Source organism: Lasiodiplodia theobromae (assembly GCF_012971845.1).
Source record: "Lasiodiplodia theobromae strain AM2As chromosome Unknown scaffold_69, whole genome shotgun sequence".
Classification (NCBI taxonomy): domain Eukaryota; kingdom Fungi; phylum Ascomycota; class Dothideomycetes; order Botryosphaeriales; family Botryosphaeriaceae; genus Lasiodiplodia; species Lasiodiplodia theobromae.
In genome coordinates, this window is record NW_023336551.1 from 26,877 (window position 1) to 45,388 (window position 18,512).

The following is an 18,512-nucleotide window of genomic DNA, read 5'->3' on the forward strand; positions in this document are numbered from 1 at the left end:
TTGCGTTTCTTCTCCTAGATTGTATTCCCCAGCGGCAGGTTCTCGTGATGGAGGAGGGAATGTGGCGTTTGATGATATATCCAGCACGCGGCAGTGGGCCGTCTGCCAGCAGCGTCGATCAATTGATTCCATTCGACATGAACTCCGGCGTGAATTTCAACATATCTTTCCACGTGGTCTGCTGTGGCGTCTCAGACAAGCGACATGGCGTTTCAATTGCTTGCGGTAAGGCGGACGCACAGATTGGCGTCAGCCCTAAGCACGCATGCACATACATATGATGGATCCGTTTCTGCACGCTCTCCTAAGCAGTAGGCAGCAGCCGCTAAGCGCGTCTAGTCAGCGGGTGAGGCTCGGTAGGCGGGACCTAGAGGGCGAGAGCGGGCGGCGGCGGGCGCGCAGACCATGCACGACGCGAGGCGAGGTGGTAGTGGGATGTGGTCGTTGCTGATCTACGCTGCAGCGTCCTCGCAGCACGGGGTCCCGTAGGGCAGACGAGGACGTCACCTCTCCGAGAGCATACGGCCGCAGGCTCGACGTGCGGTGAGGCGCTCGTCGGCCGCGAAGCCTTGCTGCGGTGAAGCGGGGAGGCGGGATCGGGCCTCACCTCTCTGCCTGTATACGACGACGACAAATTTGCGGCTCTTGCCACGCGCAGTGCCGACGCTGATGAGTCGTGGTGACCACACACCGCCATGCGCTTGATCTGCAGGAGATCCCTGGCCGTTTCACTGGCCCCGTCCGCACGCTAGCTCTGCTTCGCTGCAGCTTCGATGCGGATGCGCAAATGAGCCAGGCCTGCCGCCCACCGCCCAGGCCCGCGTCCTCAAATCATCGCGACACGCCCTCTTGCTGCTCCCATCCTCTCGGGCCCCCACATGCTCCAAGCACGCACGTGTCGCCCGCTAGCAGACCGACGCACCTCACTCCAGTTCTTCCTATTATTAACTTTTGACGCTGACGACTGACGGTGGGTTATCTTTTCCGTCGTCCCCTCTCCCTCCTCTAATACCGCCCTTCCCCTTCCCTCATCCTCGCTCTCCGCCCGCCAATTCTCCTGCTCCCCGCTCACAATGGACCCTGCAGCGTCCGGAAGCGGCATTGGACCATCCCCGCACCCGCCGCCGCCGGGGAAAGCTCCGGACTCTGACGCGCGCCGAGTGATGGCATCCATCCAGAATGACGACGAGCGGCTGCTTGCCCGCATCGGCTACAACCAGGTACCGGACGCTGGGCAGTCCCGCCGCCCCTCGACCTGTTACTGACGCTCGCCTCTTCAGGAATTGAGACGCGAGTTCAACAAGTGGTCAACCGTTTCCTATGCCATCTCCATTCTCGGTGTCCTGGGCTCCGTCCCGGCAACCTTTGGCAGCCCCATCGCCGCCGGCGGTCCTGCCACGGCCGTATGGGCCTGGTTCATTGGCAGCGTCATGGCCATGTGCATAGCGAGTTCCGGTACCGCTGCCCACGCCCCGTCCTGCACGCCCCTCGACTGACCTTACGCAGTGGCCGAGCTGGTATCGGCCTACCCGACTGCTGGAGGCATGTATTTCGTCACCAAGCACGTCGTGCCCCCCGAGCATGTGGCCATATGGGCCTGGGTCATCGGCTGGTGCAACTTCCTCGGCCAGGCCGCCGGTGTCGCCAGTCTCGCCTACACAATCTCGCAGATGATCTTCGCCGCCGCCGTCATGAACGCCACTGCCGAAGACGGCTCCTCGTCGTTTACGCCCTCGGCCCTGCAGACGGTCCTGCTCGCGATACTGATCCTCTGCCTCTTCGGCATCATCTGCTCGCTCACCACCCGAGCCTTGCACAAGATCATCCTGTGGTTTGCCCCGATCAACATTCTGGCCTCTATCAGCATCTGCGTCGCTCTGCTCGTCCTCACGCCCAACAAGCGCAGCGCCGAATGGGTTTTTACCGAAGTCACGGACGGCTCCGGCTGGGGGAGCAAAGGCTTCTCATTTCTGCTAGGGTGTGTATTTTCGCCGTGTCTAGCGACGCTGGGGACGCCATTGAGCTGACCGTTTGAACAGATTCCTTTCCGTGGCCTGGACGATGACCGATTACGACGGGACGACACAGTGAGGATCGCGTTCCTGGTACAATATACAGCCCAGCTGACTTGGAAATGCAGCATGTCCGAGGAGACGCACGACGCCGCCATCCGAGGACCGGTTGCCATCCGATCGGCAATTCTCGTCTCGGGACTCACTGGTTGGATGCTCACTGTCACGTTCTGCTTCTGCCTGACCGACTACGACGGCATCGTCAACTCGCCAACCGGCCTTCCAGTGGCGCAGATATTTCTCAACGCCGGTGGAAGGGCAGGGGGGACGGTCATGTGGTTTTTTGTCATCCTGGTCCAATTCTTCACCGGATGCTCCGCCATGCTGGCAAATGCGCGCATGTGTTATGCATTTGCTCGGGACGATGCTCTGCCGTTTTCGAGGTGCGTGAATCGAGTGGTGGCTATGCCTGTGGGCGGACGTTTTGCTGACGCGCAACAGCTTCTGGAGCACCATCAACAAGTACACCGGCACCCCGGTCAACGCCGTGTGGCTCGTCGTGGTCTTCTGCACCTGCCTCGACCTCATTGGCATCGGCAGCACGCTCACGATTGTCGCAATCTTCAATGTTTGCGCGCCGGCGCTGGACCTCAGCTACGTGGCCGTCATCATCGCGCATCGGGTGTACGAGAAGCGGGTGCAGTTCATTCCGGGGCCGTACACGATGGGTATCTGGAGCAAGCCGATCAACCTCGTTGCCTGCACGTGGGTCGTGTTCATCAGCGTCATCTTGTTCTTCCCGACCACGAAGCCGGTCACGGCCACGAACATGAACTACGCCATCTGTGTGGCTGGCTTCGTCGGGCTCTTCAGTCTGAGCTGGTGGTGGATCGGGGCGAGAAAGTACGTCATTGGCGCCCTCACCGTCTGTTTTGATGCTAATCGGGTTCGCGGCACAGGAAGTACACGGGGCCCCGTACCAAGGACATTATCGACATGCTTCCGACCGATGACCCGGACGAAGAAAACTTTCCGTAATGACGATCTCCCCCCCCGGTCTCGTTTCGCCTTTTCTCTTTTTACTTTTTTTTTCTCTTCTCATTTACCCCATTGGGATCTGGCATTGCAGGCGTTCAAGCAAGCGAGCATTTTGGAGCAATCTATATACCACGTCCATCGTTTGCAAAGGCAAAAAGGGAGAGCTGTTGGGGTTGGCATGAAAACGATCTGTATCAAGGTGTTTTACTCGGCGAAAACGGGAAAAAAAAGGACTAGGATAGAGCTGCAGCACAGGCATGGCAGCAAGATATGCACGGCTTCACCGCCGTTTCGCAGTCATCTCCCAGCGTCCGTGAGTGAGGCGAGAGCAGGTCGAGGTTTCACCGAGCCGGCACGTCGGATCGCAATGGTGCCTCTGGAGCAGCGTTGAGGCTCGTTCGCAAGACACCGCAGGGGCCGGGCTGTGGCGTCGTCCAACGATGATGGGCAGACGCTGGTAACGGGACGCGCCACGCGTGAAATTAACGAGATTGATCCTTCATCAACGGCGAGCATGTGGGTTAGCGGTAGACTCCACAACGTCTACCGCTGACGGATCGCTGGCGGCCAGTCAAACCTCCGCCCCCGCAAGGATTGTGCGTTGTCCCGGTCAGCTGTGACTCTTTGCTTCTGGTCATCTGAGCATCCCCGTCCCGTCTCCCCTGCAAGCAAAGTGCAGCTCTGGGAGGAGCTTGCAGCACGGTAGTGGAAAACACCACGACTAGCGAAGCGAGGTGGTCCCGTCACCATGCGAGACGACCTGCGCCGGAGCGACGGGATTAAAGGGCCTGCGGCTAGCGCTGCAAGGGCCCCGTCACACACAGCGGCTACGGCACTCCACCACGTTGATCTGCTGCAGGGATGGCCGTGTGCCGCGTCCCAACGTCATCCAGCGTCTCCGCTGACCGTTTTTGTCGGTGTGCGAAGACACCCAACCGCCTGCTTGGCGCCTTGGGTTCACGACGGGCGGTCAGTCTGATCGGCCTGCATCAAACGTGGAATCCGGATCTGCCGACCCAAGTATGGGGCAAGCAAGCACATGTTGCACGTGTGAATCAAGGCATATCCTGCAATGTTCGGCCCTTTGATTCCTACAGTCACACTGCAGGTTATCAGGCTCGATACGGGTTCAAGAGCTAGAAAATTTCTGCATGCAGTCTCCAATGAGTGCAACATCGTGCGGGACGTGACTGCAAAGGGCCGAGTTCTTTGGATCCACCGTGAATCCTGGACCGACGTCACTCGTTGTATCATCTTTGAGCGGTGTAGAGAGAACTTCGTGCCCGCTCGATTAGATATGTTATGTGCTTGACTTGGCCATACGGCGGTAAGTCCGCCACGACCATCAAACTTTCACCAGGCCACCGGACGTTATTGCCGTTCTCGAGCTGGTATAATTGTATGACCTCGTAATAAGTGCTACGAAGCTCCTTTACTTGGCACCGGTGTGTGTTTAGATTATCCTCTAAGAGCCTTCCGAGGAGTAGTTTTTAACGCTAAGAACATTTCGCATTGGTCTGTTTTCCGGATGCTTTCGACTTCATACAGTGCGAGATGTTTAAGTCTGGCTTGGGCTGTTAGTAATTTATATAGAGATACTAGCTTTTGTCGTTAAGGCGGTTATCTTGAAAGATTGTTTAGAGAAGTTTAGTACTTGGCGGTTGCACTTTACTCCATCGATGATACTTTAACAAATACGGTAAGTCCTATTTGTTTAGTGCGAAAGATCGAGGCAAGCAAGAGCATGACCAGTCAAAAAGCGGTAGTATCAACTTGTAGCAAGCTACTGTGTACTCGTTAGGTCAGCCGTAGTTGACCACTCCTGAACGCCATGCACGACTCAACCACAAAAGGCAAGACGATTCGAATGCATTCCTTCCCAAACAAGATTGTTCTGATTACGATGCGTTCCCGCGAAAACAATTCCCTCGTAACAGATGGGTCACCCCGGCTCCGCAAATTCCGCCAGCCGATACAACGCCCGCTATAATGCTCATCATCTCGTCAGACTCGTAAGGACATCAGACCCCCACAAATGAAAATCCCAGTGTTGTACAGCAACGTGCCAAGGCCCGAAAGAATCTCGAAAATAGAAAGGGCCCGAATGACAAGCCATGGCCCAAAGAACCTACAAAACAGAATTGATCCGAACGACAAAGCCTCTCCACTACTGAGAGCTCACCAGGTCCACGTCGTCCTCCTCGGCATCGTCGTGCTCGACCTCGTCTAACTGAAGGATGAAAGGGTGCTGCAATGCCTCCTCGGCCGTGATCCTCTTGTTGGGATCGCACTCTAGGCATCGGTGCAGAAAGTCTATCGCCTCCCTCTCCTCACTCGATAGGCCGATGCGCCTCCCATTCTCGTCCTTCTGGTTTCGGTTCGTGCACCACAGAATGATCTTCTCGAAGCCGTGGCCGGCTTCGCTGTAGCTCGGGATGTTGGTCTCGAACACTTGGCCGTGCAGCAGAGCGGCCTCACGCATGCGAGCCTTGCCGAAAATGGCCGTGAGCTCGAGCAGAGCGTCAATGTCGTCGGCACTGTGGAAGAATGGGAAGCGGCGCGAGAGCAGGGTCAGCAAGATGACGCCAGCACTCCACATGTCGATGGAAGTGGTCTGGGCAGTGCACTTGAGCAGAACCTCGGGAGCGCGGAACCCACGGGTGCCGGCACGGTTGGCGCGCCTGCTGGGGCGCGAGTCACTCTTGGGAAACGCGGGCGCGTGGTTGGGATTCGATGCGATGGTGTTCGCGTACACGCTATGCTCTATCTTGTGCTGGCGCTCGTTGGGGCGTAGTTGGCAGGTGCAGAGATGCCAATCGGTGCCCTCACGCTCCGCAAGGCCGAAATCGACAAGGACGCCGCGGGCGTGCTCCGGAGCGTATAGAAAGTTGGTCGGCTTGATGTCACGGTGCAGGATGCGGTGCTCGTGGACGGCCTTGAGGGCGGTGAACAGGCTGCGGAAGTACAGGCGCATGTCGTGCACCTTCATGTCGCGATAGTAATCCCTAAAGTCGCGGTGCTGGAAGTATGGCAGGATGGCGACCACCTGGTCCTGATGGCGGAACGCCGTGATCAGCGGGCAGACCGAGTCCGAGTCGCGTAGGTCGTGCAGGAGTTCGAGCTCGTTGAGGATGCGTAGCGGGCTGCTGGTCACGTAGATTTTTTTGATGGCGACGTAGCGGGCCTTGCGTCTGCCATTGCGGCGCGAGTCCCGCTCCGGGTGCTCCTTTGCCTCAACGTCCCAATCGTTCCGGTACAGGTCGTACTGCAGGTCCTCGGCCTTGTAGACGGTGGAAAAGGTTCCTGCCGGCAGTTAGCTGTGAGCTGCAGGCGGGAGCCGGACGGCGCGGACCTTCGCCGATGCGATTGATGAGACGGTAGCGCTTGGTGATGCCCTCAAATGACTCCTCGAATCGGTCCATGTCTTCGGCGACCGACTCCTCGACGACCTCTTCCTCGTCGCTGCCATCGTGGGTGCAGCCGCTCTCCTCGAGCGGGTCGCGGCTCTCGTCTGAGTTGGCGCCATCGTCGTCGTCGTCGGGACCGAGGTGGGCGGGCGCGTCGTCGGTCGCCATTCGCGGCGGACGGGCCCTTGCCATCGCAGCAGACATTGGCGTCGAGCGCAGAAATGTTGTGCAGACAGCGTGTGCCTGGAGTGCGGCGGTCCGCTTTAGCGCGCGCCGGCCCGATGGTGTTTTGTTTTGGCAGCAGGTAAACAGCTCCGCGCCTGCTCCTCCGCGCCGCCGCCGCCTCCGCCGCAACACCACCACCGTCGACGACGTACTCCCGCCAGAGCAACACATGCGCCGCGCCGCGCCCGCGTCTCCGTCACCATGGGCGACCGCGTAGAGTTCGACATCAACGATGCGCTCAAGAATTACCTCAGCGATCCCTCCGCCATCGCCACGCCTGAAGCGCCCGCGGACCTGCAGGACTGCGAAAATGATCCCGACTCGCTCACCGCGCCCACCGTCAATGCCGCCCTCAATCCTGTCGTCGATGCCGTGGCCGACAGTCCGGACGCCATCACGCGCAGTGAAGTCTTCGACACCTTGCAATGCCTGCTAAAGTACGCCACTCCTCCCTCCCAGAAAAACGCCGCTTTCTGATCGTTGTCCAGGCACGCGTCCTTCCTGCCGCCCACCGCTCTCAGCAAAATCCTCGATCTCGTGACATCTGGCCTCTCCGCTGAAGCCGACGCCGTCCACGCCGACCTCGAAGCCGACGAACAAGAGACGATCCAGCACCACAAGCAGCTGCTCGAGCTCTTCGGCTTCCTTTTGCAATGGACAATCTCCGCCGTCGAAGCCAAGGCGGCCGAGAAGCCGGCCTCGACCAGTGGCGTCGCCAAAGGACGTAAGGGAACGAAGCCCAAGTCTGGCGTCGGCAAGGACGGCAGCTGGGACTCTTCCGCCCAACTGAACACGGCGATGGAGATTATGAGCAAGGTCTTGAAGCTCAAGCTGTCTAGGATTTTTGTTACGACCTCCGAGCGCGACACCTTCGTCAGCCTCTTCACTCGTCCGGTTTACCTGATCCTCGAAAGCGAAGCTAGAGTCAAGAGCACCGTCATTCGCATGCACACGTTCAAGGTGCTGTGCATCGCCGTCAAACACCACGGCCACGCTTTCGGTATGTTCTCTCGCGCCTCGCGTTTCGCCGACTCTTCTTCTGACCGTCTTCCGCAGGAGCCCAGACCTCCATCATCCAGAACCTGTCGTACTTTGAGCATCTGTCCGAGCCCATGGCCGAGTTCCTCCACATTCTAGCCGACCAATACGATTACCCGCAGCTGACGGAAGAAGTCCTCCGGGAGCTGAGCAACAAAGAATTCAACAGCAACGACCTCAGAGGGCCCAAGTCCGTTTCCACCTTCGTGACCAAGATCTCGGAGCTCGCCCCGCGCCTAGTCATCAAACAGATGACCCTGCTCGCGAAACTCCTGGACAGCGAGTCTTACACGCTCAGATGTGCGATAATAGAGGTTTGTGGCAATTTGATTGCAATGCTGAGCAAGCAAGAGGGTGAAGAACGCAGCGAACACACCGAAGGCCAGATCAACGTTTTTTTCGACGTGCTCGAGGAGCGCTTCCTGGACGTGAACCCGTACTGCAGGTGCCGTGCCATCCAGGTCTACGCGAGGCTTTGCGATCTCGAGACGAAATATCCTCAGCGGAGACAGGCGGCAGCGGAACTCGCGGCGAGGAGCCTCGAGGACAGGAGCAGCCACGTCCGGAGGAACGCAATCAAGCTGCTGGGAAAATTGGTGACGACCCATCCTTTTAGCGTGCTCCACGGAGGCCAGCTTTCGTTCGACGACTGGAACGCCCGCCTGCAGAAGGTCGAGGACGAGATCAACGCCCTCAAGCCACCGACGGAGCTGCAGGAGAAGACGACGGTCGACGCCACCGTGGACGAGAGCCTGCTGGACGACGCAACCGTCGCCGAGAACCAACCAGCTCCCCCCGAGCCGGCTCCCATGACCGAGGAGGAGAAGAAGGCGGCCGTCGAGAAGGCGGTGGCCGAGGCTGCTACGGCCGAGGCTCTGAACAAGCTCCAGCTGACCAGAAAGTACTACCTCGACGCGATTCGGTTCATCGAAATCATCCACGTCGCCTCGGCTCTCGTCATGCAGCTGCTTTCCTCCAAGAACAAGAGCGAGGTCATCGAGGCCATGGACTTCTTCGTTATCATCGACGCGTATAAGATCCGCGCTTCCAGGGGTGGCATCCGGCGGATGTTGCGTCTCATTTGGACCAAGGGGAATAGCGACGAGGGCAAGGGTGTCCAGTCGCACCTGATCGACTGCTACAAGGGCCTCTTCTTCGACGCCCCAGATTCTTTCGACACCAACACCGCCGCTAACTACGTCGCTCGGAACATGGTCAGCCTGACATTTGGTGCCACCCCGGCAGAGCTCACGTCGCTCGAACAGCTCCTGAGCACCATGATGAAGCAGGGAAATGTGAGCGAGTACGTGGTCGCCAAGCTCTGGCAGATTTACGGCGCCCAGAAGAAGGGGAGGGAAACTTCCAAGACGCAGCGCCGGGGCGCCATCATCGTCCTCGGAATGCTGGCCCTCGCCGATCCCAACATCATTGTCAAAGAAATGGAGACGTGCTTACGAATAGGGTTGGGCGAGCTCGGCCGCAGAGACCTCGGGCTCGCCCGGTACACCTGCGTGGCTCTAAGTCGTATCAACGCCGCCGAAAAGGCGAGCAAAGGCACCGTGTCCGCGGCGTCCGCCAAGTTACCCAACGACCACGCCATCCTAGTCCGCCTAGCCGCCACGATGGACATCGTTGCGGACAGTTATGAATGGTTCGGCGTCGCCGAGCAAGCTCTGGATGCCATCTACGCCCTCTCGAAGCATCCGGACACCCTCTGCTCCCAGATCATCAGGAAGAAGACTAAGGAAGTCTTCGCCCCGCATGTGAAGAGACCCGGCACGGCGGATTCGCACAAGACGGACCCGGACAAGATGGAGGTCGAAGAGCGGCCGGCCAGCCGCGATTCGCAGCACAGCTCTCGCAACGGCGACGGGCCGCAAAACCCCGCTCTCGCCCTGTCGCAGTTGCTATTCATCGTCGGACACGTGGCGATCAAGCAGATTGTCCACTTGGAGCTGTGTGAGCAGGACTTCAAGAGAAGAAAGGCCGAAAAGGAAAAGGCCAGCGGCGGTGGCGATAAGCGGAAATCAGTAGGGCCCAACCAGTCGGCAACCAAGAAAGGCGCGAAGCGAGCGTCGGCGGCGCAGGAGGAACAGGACGAGCTCGATCTCATCGCGGGCACGACCGAAGACGACTTCACAGAAGCTCTCGCGCACATCCGGGAGCGAGAACTGCTCTACGGACCGCAATCGCTCCTCTCAAATTTCGGACCGCTCGTGGCTGAAGTGTGCGCGAACAACACGACGTACGCGGACAGCATGCTGCAGTCTCAGGCGGCTCTCTGCCTAGCCAAACTAATGTGCGTCAGCTCAGAGTACTGCGAGAAGAACCTCGGTCTCCTCCTCACCATCCTGGAACGCAGCAAGGATCCCGTGGTGCGTAGCAACCTGGTGGTCGCTCTCGGCGACATGGCCGTCTGTTTCAACCATCTGATCGACGAGAACACGGACTTCCTGTACCGTCGCCTGAACGACGGGGAGGCCTCTGTGAAGCGGACGTGCCTCATGACGCTGACCTTCCTGATCCTCGCGGGGCAAGTCAAGGTCAAGGGCCAGCTCAGCGAAATGGCAAAGTGCCTGGAGGACGACGACAAGAGGATTGCGGACATGTCCCGCATGTTCTTCAGCGAGCTGGCCACAAAGGACAATGCGGTGTACAACCAGTTTGTGGACATGTTCAGCGTGCTCAGTGCGGACCCGTCGCTCGAGGAAGAGTCCTTCCGGCGCATCATCAAGTTCCTCGCGGGCTTCATCGAAAAGGTAGTTTCAATTTCGAATATGATTCCGAAGAAGCACTAACACGATACAGGACAAGCATGCAAAACAGCTTTCGATCAAGCTTGCGGCGCGGTTGCCCAGGTGCGAGAACCAGCGACAGTGGAACGATGTGGCCTTCACCTTGGGGCTGCTTCAGTACAAGGACGAAGAGATTCAAAAGCAAATCACGGAAGGGTTCAAGGTTGTGCAGGCTGTGGGGTAAAACGACCACTGAGGAAGGACTCGAGAAGATTCCCAACACGCGGCGTTACGGTAGAGGTTCACGGTTGGGCATGTATAGTCGGGGGAGTTTTGGCACGGGCGGTCGATTGCTCTTACGCTTTAAGCCTCGCGAGAGGATGACATGAATGATTGGTTGCTATCATGATGCTCGACTCTTCCGGCGCTTCATCCAGAGCCTTCCTGAACCGCGGTGGGCTGATGGCCGTGGTCAAAGGGCTGTGGGCGCTTGAGACCAGTGCCCTCTTTGAGGTACAGGACCAGGCGGAAGGCGGTGTTGCCGTTGAGGTAGTACCTGTGGAGGCGTTTACTACGCAAGAAGCCGAGACGCTCGTACAGGCGCAGCGAAGCGGCGTTGTCAGTCTCGGTCTCGAGCACAATCTCGTCGGCGTCGCGCGCGGTCATGGCGTCGATGGCCAGCTTGACCAGCTTGCTCGCGATGCCCTGGCCGCGGTAGGGCTCCTGGACGGCGAGCATGGCGATGTAGCCGCGAAAGGTGCCGCTGCGGTGCGGCTCGAGCTTGGAGACGACGACGCCGATGAGGTTCTCGTCGTCATCCAGGGCCTGCGCGCGGGTTAGCGGCGGGACTGGGTGCGGCGACGGGGCGGGGGCGAGTGACCATGTAGCAGAGATGGCCCCATTGGTAGAGAAAGTAGCGGTAGACGTATATGCTGTACGGCTCGGAGAGGTCCTTGGAGATCAGCTGGCGGATGGCCGGCAGGTACCGCTCCTCGTTGAGGCCGTCATACTGGACGTAGCGAAGGGAGTCAGGCTTGGACCGGGGCATAGGCTTCGCGGGGTGGGGAGGAGTGATGTGGGATGGGCACGCGATGGGCGGCGCGTCGTCTGGTGCCCCGCCGCCCTAGCTCCCCGGGCCCCGGCGCAGCACTCAGCTTCCGCGACGCGCCGAATCCCTAACAACGCACAATTTCTCTCCCGCCAGCCCACCCTTCCTGCTGCTCGGCCATGTCCTCTCTTCGTCGTCGCCTCGCCGGCGACGCGTCCGGTTCGTCGAGTGAGCCGTCGCGCGAGCCGACGCCCGACCCGGCCCAGGGCGAGCAATACCGCGTCGTGTCGGCCGAAAAGCTTCACCAGCTCTCCGCCGCCCGCCAAAAGGCCCGCCAGAGCGCTCGCGGCAGCAAGAGATGGAACCTATTCGTCTTGGGCCTCGGCGGCGTCATCGGCATCGTGGGCGCCGGCTGGTTCGCCCAGAACAACGACATGATCGACTTGCCCGCCATCGCCGACATCAACCTCGACTCGATCGCCGACATTCTTCCAGCCGGCCTGCTGCAAGATGCCCGGGACTTGCAAGTAAGCTTCCAAGTCGGTAGCGATTTGCCCTTTTGCTTTGCCGTCTCGTGCAGTGCCCCGTATTGACCGTTGCCGCCTGCCCGCAGAGACATGAGCGCGAGGCCGTCGCCTACGACTCCTTCGCCGTCGGTCTGCACGCCCGCTCCCAGGGCGTTGAAGCCACGCATCCCGTCATCATGATCCCCGGCGTCATCTCCACCGGCCTGGAGAGCTGGAGCACCGTCGAGGACTCGCGCCAGTACTTCCGCAAGCGCCTGTGGGGCAGCTGGAGCATGATGCGAGCACTGGTCATGGACAAGGCGGGCTGGAAGAAGCACATCATGCTGGACAAGAACACCGGTCTGGATCCCCCCGGGGGCATCAAGCTACGTGCCGCCCAGGGCTTCGATGCCACCGATTTTTTCATCACCGGTTACTGGATCTGGAACAAAATCCTCGAGAACCTGGCCACTATCGGCTACGACCCTACTAACGCTTTCACGGCCGCCTACGACTGGCGCCTTTCGTACGGGAACTACGAGGTTCGCGACCAGTATTTCACCCGGCTGAAGACGCACATTGAGACCGCCGTCCGCATCTCCAACAAAAAGGTCGTGCTGCTCTCCCACAGCATGGGTTCCCAAGTTCTCTACTACTTTCTCCACTGGGTCGAGGCCGAGGGCTACGGCAACGGTGGCCCCGGCTGGGTCGATGCCTACGTCGACTCTTGGATCAACATCAGCGGCTGCATGCTCGGCACCCCCAAGGGCATACCCGCCGTGCTGTCCGGCGAGATGAAAGACACGGCCCAGCTCAACGCCTTTGCAGTCTACGGCCTCGAGAAGTTCCTGAGCCGCGCCGAGCGTGCCGAGATCTTCAGGGCCATGCCCGGCATCAGCAGCATGCTGCCCATGGGCGGCGATGCCGTGTGGGGAAACCACACTTGGGCTCCGGACGACACTCCGGACCAGAAGCACAGTTACGGGTCGTTCATCAAGTTTAGGAACAACAACTCGTCCGCCACCGCGCGCAACCTGACCGTTTCGCAGGCTTTGCCGTACCTGTTCGGGCAGAGCGAGGAATGGTACAGCACCCAGGTCCTGAGCAGCTACTCGTACGGGCTGGCGAGCTCGAGAGAGGACGTAGAGGCAAATCAGATCATCCCCTCCAAGTGGGCGAACCCCCTTGAGACGCGCCTGCCCCTCGCCCCGAACCTCAAGATCTACTGTTTCTACGGTGTGGGCAAACCCACCGAGCGAGCCTACTTTTATCAAGCAGATGAGGACCCTCTTTCCGCAATCAACGTGACGATCGATACCACTTACAGTGAAAACGAAGCTGATCATGGCATCGTCATGGGCGAGGGCGATGGCACGGTCAGTATTCTCAGTTCCGGCTACATGTGCACCAAGGGGTGGAAAATGAAGAGGTACAACCCTGCCGGGGTCAAGGTGACGACTTACGAGATGCCGCACGAGCCCGACAGGTTTTCACCTCGTGGCGGCCCTAATACCGGTAAGTGAGTCCGAGATGCCTTGCCGCTGAATAGACTAACACGAAGCAGGCGACCATGTTGATATTCTCGGCCGGTCGTCTCTCAACGACCTCATTCTGAAAGTCGCCGGCGGAAAGGGCGACCTCATCGAGGACAATATCGTTTCCAATATTTTGGACTACGCCGACAAAGTTCAGATTTGGGACGACGAGGAGTAACGGTCAAAGATGTAGAGATTTAGACTCTTGTTAGATGACGTGATGTATAATGAGGCGTTTCTTGCGGTAGATTTGTCGATACTCTTGATACCACTAGATTTTAAACTATTACATTCTTAAGTCTAATGCGGAATTTTTGTGTACTTTTCTGACTCTTGCCTACTGCAGTGAAGTGCGACGATACCGGCGGGTGACGAACACCGCTTGGAGTGGGCAAGCAGGTCGTTTACACATGCCTGGGTTGCTGTTCGGAGCAGGGCGCAGAGGCAACTTAGAGAGGACGTGGCAATTACCTGGTACTCGTGGAGTGAATCGACTATCTGTCGCGCTCAGAGATTTGTCTGGCGGAAATGAAATACTGAGGCCATATCCGCTTGCAGGCAGATTTCGTTGACGAGTTCGAGAGGCAGTATGTTAAGTTGTCCAAGTGTAGTTGTGAGGTCGCGGAAGGTGGAGGAAATGGAGGTTGCGATTTTGGCGTGTTCGCGAGGCGGAAACCACACCACTACTAAATCAAAGTCCTTCCGGTGGGAGGCAGTGACCCATGTAATGACCTCGGCTTGCGCTGGAGGGACAACGTAAGCCCTTCTGGAGTGGTAACCAGGTATTGGCGCTCGCGTTGGATGTGGCGGCCCAGAATTATGTTACCTTTGATGGTGCCGCTTCGAGCGCTCTGTTGACTATTGGTTGTATCGGGCGAATGCAGAGCCTACGGTATCTCAGAATTGGTTGCTTGACTCCGGGGGCGAATACGGATGTTGTTATTCTTGTGAGTCTTAGTAGTTTGTTGTCTCGGAGAGAGCAGATGTTTGGAAGACGCGATCGTGTCGATTTGCAGAGAAGAGCTGCAGAAATGGCACATAAGGGCGGAAGCACAAAGCACAGGAGCACAAGGTGAGAGGACGTGCGCAGCGTCTGACATCATGCTGGTGCGCGTCTTCCTAACGCGTGCTCACGTGAGCAAAACAGCAAAGGAGCTCCAATCCTGAACTCTACAACCCAACCGCTGCCCCTGTTGTCGTCGTGAGCTGCCTCTCCATGAGTTGCTACCTCAGTGGTGATATATTTATCGTTAGATTAGTTGTAAAGATACGCAAAAATTTTCTATTTATGGCAACTACTACATCTGGTGGTCCCGAAATATCGAGAGATGGCAAATTTACAGATGACAAGTCAATAATTCTTCTGTATCTTCCAGTCAACTTTGCGGCCCTCTTCTCCTGCTATCCATTTCTTCTTCTTTCCCATCTTTTCCACCTTTGCAATCGCGTCCTCCAAAGGGTCTGTAAGGAAGTCTTTCGAGACGGAAACCACCAGCGCGATCCGGTCGTCCTTCGCTGACGAGGGGTCGCGGTTGAGGAGGATTCTCGTGTCGGCGTCGGTGGACATGCCGGAGGGGTAGGCGATGCCGAAGACAGCGGCGACGCGGCCCAGGTAGCGCAGCCACCACCGCTTGTCGGGCTCGACGAGCTGCATCAGGCGGTCGAACTGCTGGACGTTCACGGGATCGAGGTCCTTCCTGCCACCATGGCGCTCACACAGTGCGATGGCTAGATGGGCGCGGTCCGTGTGGCTCAAGCCGTGCGCTCCAGCCAACTCACCGGTGATGGGAGATTGCAGCGCTGCGGCAGCTCTAATGTCTTTGTTCACAGGGGAGTGCTCGTACATGATGTTTGCCAGTGCCATCGAAATGCTTGTCAGGTCGGGACCGTTCGACATTTTGATGGTGGCCGTCAGCGCGTTGGCCAGGGCGGCGGCGGAGCCGCGCTGGACCCGGCCTCTGGACGCATAGCGCTGCGTAGCCACCACCAGCGGGCTCTGGCTCCGCACAAGTGGGTTCAGATCCGAGAACAGACGGCCTTCGCGTACGCCGCCCTGGCAAAAGTAGACGTTGCGAATGTCGGAGGGCAGGGCCTCGGAAACGCAGGCCACCAAGTTGGCGACGGCTGGAATCTGGGAGGCGCGCCGCTCGGACACGCGGTGCATCTTCAGCGGCTCCGCCTGCTCGGACGGGGCCCCGACAGCGGCGACGATGGCATCGGTGTTTCTAAAAGTGGCGGCCGGCACGCAGAAGCCGTTGATGATTGGAATGGGATAAGGCTGCACGTCTGGGTGATGATGCATCAGGGCGAATCCCCAGCCGCGGAAGCCTCCGCCCGACAGGTACAGGTTGAGATTGCCGCGTGCGCCGAGGGATGTCAGTTCTGCTGGGAGGTCGAGCTTGCCGTACGCTTCCCGGAGGTCGGCGAGCATCTTTTCCTGCGCGAGCGTCAGCATCTGCGTCCAGCCACCACGGGGGTTGCTACTCTTTTGGGCGGATTGTTGGTCAGAGCGGCAGCTCCGTAGGGCAGGCTGACGGCCCCGTCGGACGTGCGCACTTGGCCGCTCTCGGTGTAGATCCAAGAGAGCTGGGTGCTTCCTCCACCCAGGTCCATGCACAAGCCGCGCACCTCGTCGAAGCTGCTTGCGATGCCATGGGCGCCGAGCAGCCCCTCTTCCTCTTTCTTCAGAAGCGTCACGGTCCAGCCGGTGGCTTCGTGAAGCTTTTCCATAAAGTCGTCGGAATTGGGGGCGGTACGAGTGGCCTCGGTGGCCAAGACGCGAACGTGGCCCTCGTCGACGCCAAAGTCTTGACACACGGTTTTGAAGCGCCGGAATGCGCGGGCCACTTGGTTCATTGTCTCGGCGGGTATGGGCACCCTCTGGCCATCTTTCCATTGAGCATCGTATAGCGAGACGCTGAGACGCTCGGAGAAGACGGTGGGCAAGCAGCGGGCAGTGTCCGGCGACGTGTCGGTGACGGAGAACCGGATGCCATTGCTGCACAGCGCGTCAGATCAGCGCGGCCGGTCGGTCGAAAGGCAGGGTTACCTTCCCATGTCCACGATGGCCTCATAAGCAGCCATGTTTACCATTGCGGCAGGGGGGTGGCACTGTAGCTAGGTTGAAGCGATGGCGAGCGCAGATCAAGATCGGACCCGCATAAGTACACCCGCGCCTCGCACTAGTGCCGATCGGGAAACCTCTCGATCAACGACACCTGCTGTCGACGCACGCGGCTGGCGCGCGGACGAGGTCCACGGAAGACCCCTGACTCCGTTCCAGTACGTCAATTTGTGCAAGATGTCAGTGCAACGCGGCATCGTCCAAGTGGTGCCCCGCCTCGTGTTTTGCCCGGGCCACACCATGTCACCAAGCCATCCATTATTTCTCCTGATGTATTCACAATACAACATAAATACCGTAGGATGGCACTGTCGCCAAGCGCGTGCCGCACTCTGCACTGTAAGCATATTCCCTTGTGCCTCGTCAGTCGACACTGAGTTGACATTATACCGGACGTTGTTACTTCGAGAGACGGCCATTGTCGAAGCTCTGGTGCCGGTAAACGTTTGCTCCAATTTGCGAGGAAATTCCGTCAGGTGAAACAGCTCCTGTCCTGAAGCTTATGTTAGGGCCATCTCCAGCTCTGAAAACAAATGAACACGGCTGGAGATTGGACGCAACCGACTCACACTTGTGTCATAATGTTACCCTTTAATGGTTCTTCATTCAACTAGATCGTTCAAGATCCACCGGACTGAATTTCTAGCGCCCACACACCTCCATGACACTATCAAGTCACGTAGCGGTTGCGGGAAAAGTATCTGGATAAGATGAAATGCATAGGCCGTGAGAAGGGATTGTGCAGAGCAAGTCTCCAATGTTCGTATTACAATCTGTCCAGAAAAGACTTTCCGGCTATTTGTAAGAACACAGCGCCCGAGGATATCCGCCGTAGTGCAGATTTTGACATTTCCCTTCCCATTCGTAGACCACATGACAATAGAAATTAACGGAACGCAGCTCTCGCCGCGCCATCAATGCAAAGACAATTTGAAACTAAGATGCCGACCGGATAATGGAGCAAAGGGCCCCACATGCCACCGCGTCGACTCCAAGAAGACGAAGAATGGTGAACTCCTTACAAGACGTAAGCAGCGAAGCCGAGAAGGGCGGCCAGACCGGCGCCCGAGGCAGCGACGTGGTTGGCAGCACCGGTGCTGGACGCCGAGGCGCTGGCCGCCTTGGTGCCAGAGGCCGACGCCTCCAGGGTGGTCGAGAGGGCCGGCTTGCTGATGCTGATGGTGCCGTTGGTACTGTTGCCGCCGGTGGGGTAGGGCGCAGCCGAGCTCGACGAGATGACGGGCATCTTGTTGGACGAAGGAGTCGTCGGGAAAGGCGTGGCTGCGTAAGGAGTGCCGGCCACGTGCTTGGTGATGGTGCAGCCACCGTCGCAGTCGGTGATGGTCAACGTGGTTGCCGAAGAGACAGTGTAGCTGGGCGAACATGTGAGCAAGACTCTCCCCGCGTGGCTGCCAGGAACACTTACGTCTTGCCGGCCTGGGTGAAGGAGGTGGCGTAAGGGCAGTAGGTGGTGTACTCGCTAACGACTAGATGACAGAGTCAGCGCGATGCCGTCGGCAAGCATGGTATCAATCGTACCCTCGGTGACGTAGACATCGCCGGTCGAGTTTCCGGCAGCCTGGGCGCCGGCGGCGAGGGCGGCAGCAGCAACGACGGCGGAGAAGCGCATTTTGGAGATTTTGAAGATTTCAGTGTGTTTTTGGTTGAAGGCGGCGGTTAAGGCGTCGACGGGATTGCTGTAAAAGAGTGTACTCGGTGACGGCCGGTTGCAAGGGAGCGAGAGTGGGTGAGGAGCAAGGTGCGGCGGCAGACGGCAAGCATCTTTATAGCAGGCATGGCGTTTCACACCATCTGGGCTGGCCGTTGTGCCGGACGGCAAACTT

At 58.6% G+C, this 18,512-nt stretch overlaps 7 protein-coding genes across 7 annotated transcripts; 3 read left to right on the forward strand and 4 right to left on the reverse strand.

Moving 5' to 3' along the window:
* Window positions 1-1,073: 1,073 nt before the first annotated feature.
* Window positions 1,074-3,050, forward strand: LTHEOB_12637 (Amino acid/polyamine transporter I; the record flags this gene model as incomplete). Its single annotated transcript, XM_035509526.1, has 7 exons — window positions 1,074-1,220; window positions 1,281-1,455; window positions 1,507-1,978; window positions 2,040-2,087; window positions 2,141-2,455; window positions 2,514-2,915; window positions 2,972-3,050. 7 exons carry the CDS (start codon window positions 1,074-1,076, stop codon window positions 3,048-3,050), a joined length of 1,638 nt encoding a protein of 545 aa, XP_035364392.1.
* Window positions 3,051-5,217: 2,167 nt separating this feature from the next.
* Window positions 5,218-6,625, reverse strand: LTHEOB_12638 (Serine threonine protein kinase; the record flags this gene model as incomplete). The annotated part of the gene is made up of 2 exons (XM_035509527.1): window positions 5,218-6,353; window positions 6,403-6,625. The coding sequence occupies 2 exons, from the start codon at window positions 6,623-6,625 to the stop codon at window positions 5,218-5,220; spliced, it is 1,359 nt and encodes a 452-aa protein (XP_035364393.1).
* A 258-nt stretch (window positions 6,626-6,883) lies between these two features.
* Window positions 6,884-10,699, forward strand: LTHEOB_12639 (Condensin complex subunit 1 protein; the record flags this gene model as incomplete). Its single annotated transcript, XM_035509528.1, has 4 exons — window positions 6,884-7,119; window positions 7,171-7,682; window positions 7,739-10,479; window positions 10,529-10,699. The coding sequence occupies 4 exons, from the start codon at window positions 6,884-6,886 to the stop codon at window positions 10,697-10,699; spliced, it is 3,660 nt and encodes a 1,219-aa protein (XP_035364394.1).
* Window positions 10,700-10,884: 185 nt separating this feature from the next.
* On the reverse strand, window positions 10,885-11,503 carry LTHEOB_12640 (L-a virus gag protein n-acetyltransferase; the record flags this gene model as incomplete). The annotated part of the gene is made up of 2 exons (XM_035509530.1): window positions 10,885-11,280; window positions 11,336-11,503. The coding sequence occupies 2 exons, from the start codon at window positions 11,501-11,503 to the stop codon at window positions 10,885-10,887; spliced, it is 564 nt and encodes a 187-aa protein (XP_035364395.1).
* Window positions 11,504-11,682: 179 nt separating this feature from the next.
* LTHEOB_12641 (Phospholipid:diacylglycerol acyltransferase) lies at window positions 11,683-13,722 on the forward strand (the record flags this gene model as incomplete). The annotated part of the gene is made up of 3 exons (XM_035509531.1): window positions 11,683-12,030; window positions 12,084-13,524; window positions 13,574-13,722. 3 exons carry the CDS (start codon window positions 11,683-11,685, stop codon window positions 13,720-13,722), a joined length of 1,938 nt encoding a protein of 645 aa, XP_035364396.1.
* A 1,173-nt stretch (window positions 13,723-14,895) lies between these two features.
* Window positions 14,896-16,637, reverse strand: LTHEOB_12642 (Retrograde regulation protein 2; the record flags this gene model as incomplete). The annotated part of the gene is made up of 3 exons (XM_035509532.1): window positions 14,896-15,981; window positions 16,101-16,542; window positions 16,594-16,637. The coding sequence occupies 3 exons, from the start codon at window positions 16,635-16,637 to the stop codon at window positions 14,896-14,898; spliced, it is 1,572 nt and encodes a 523-aa protein (XP_035364397.1).
* A 1,049-nt stretch (window positions 16,638-17,686) lies between these two features.
* On the reverse strand, window positions 17,687-18,298 carry LTHEOB_12643 (MMC protein; the record flags this gene model as incomplete). The annotated part of the gene is made up of 3 exons (XM_035509533.1): window positions 17,687-18,041; window positions 18,095-18,155; window positions 18,208-18,298. 3 exons carry the CDS (start codon window positions 18,296-18,298, stop codon window positions 17,687-17,689), a joined length of 507 nt encoding a protein of 168 aa, XP_035364398.1.
* Window positions 18,299-18,512: the final 214 nt, after the last annotated feature.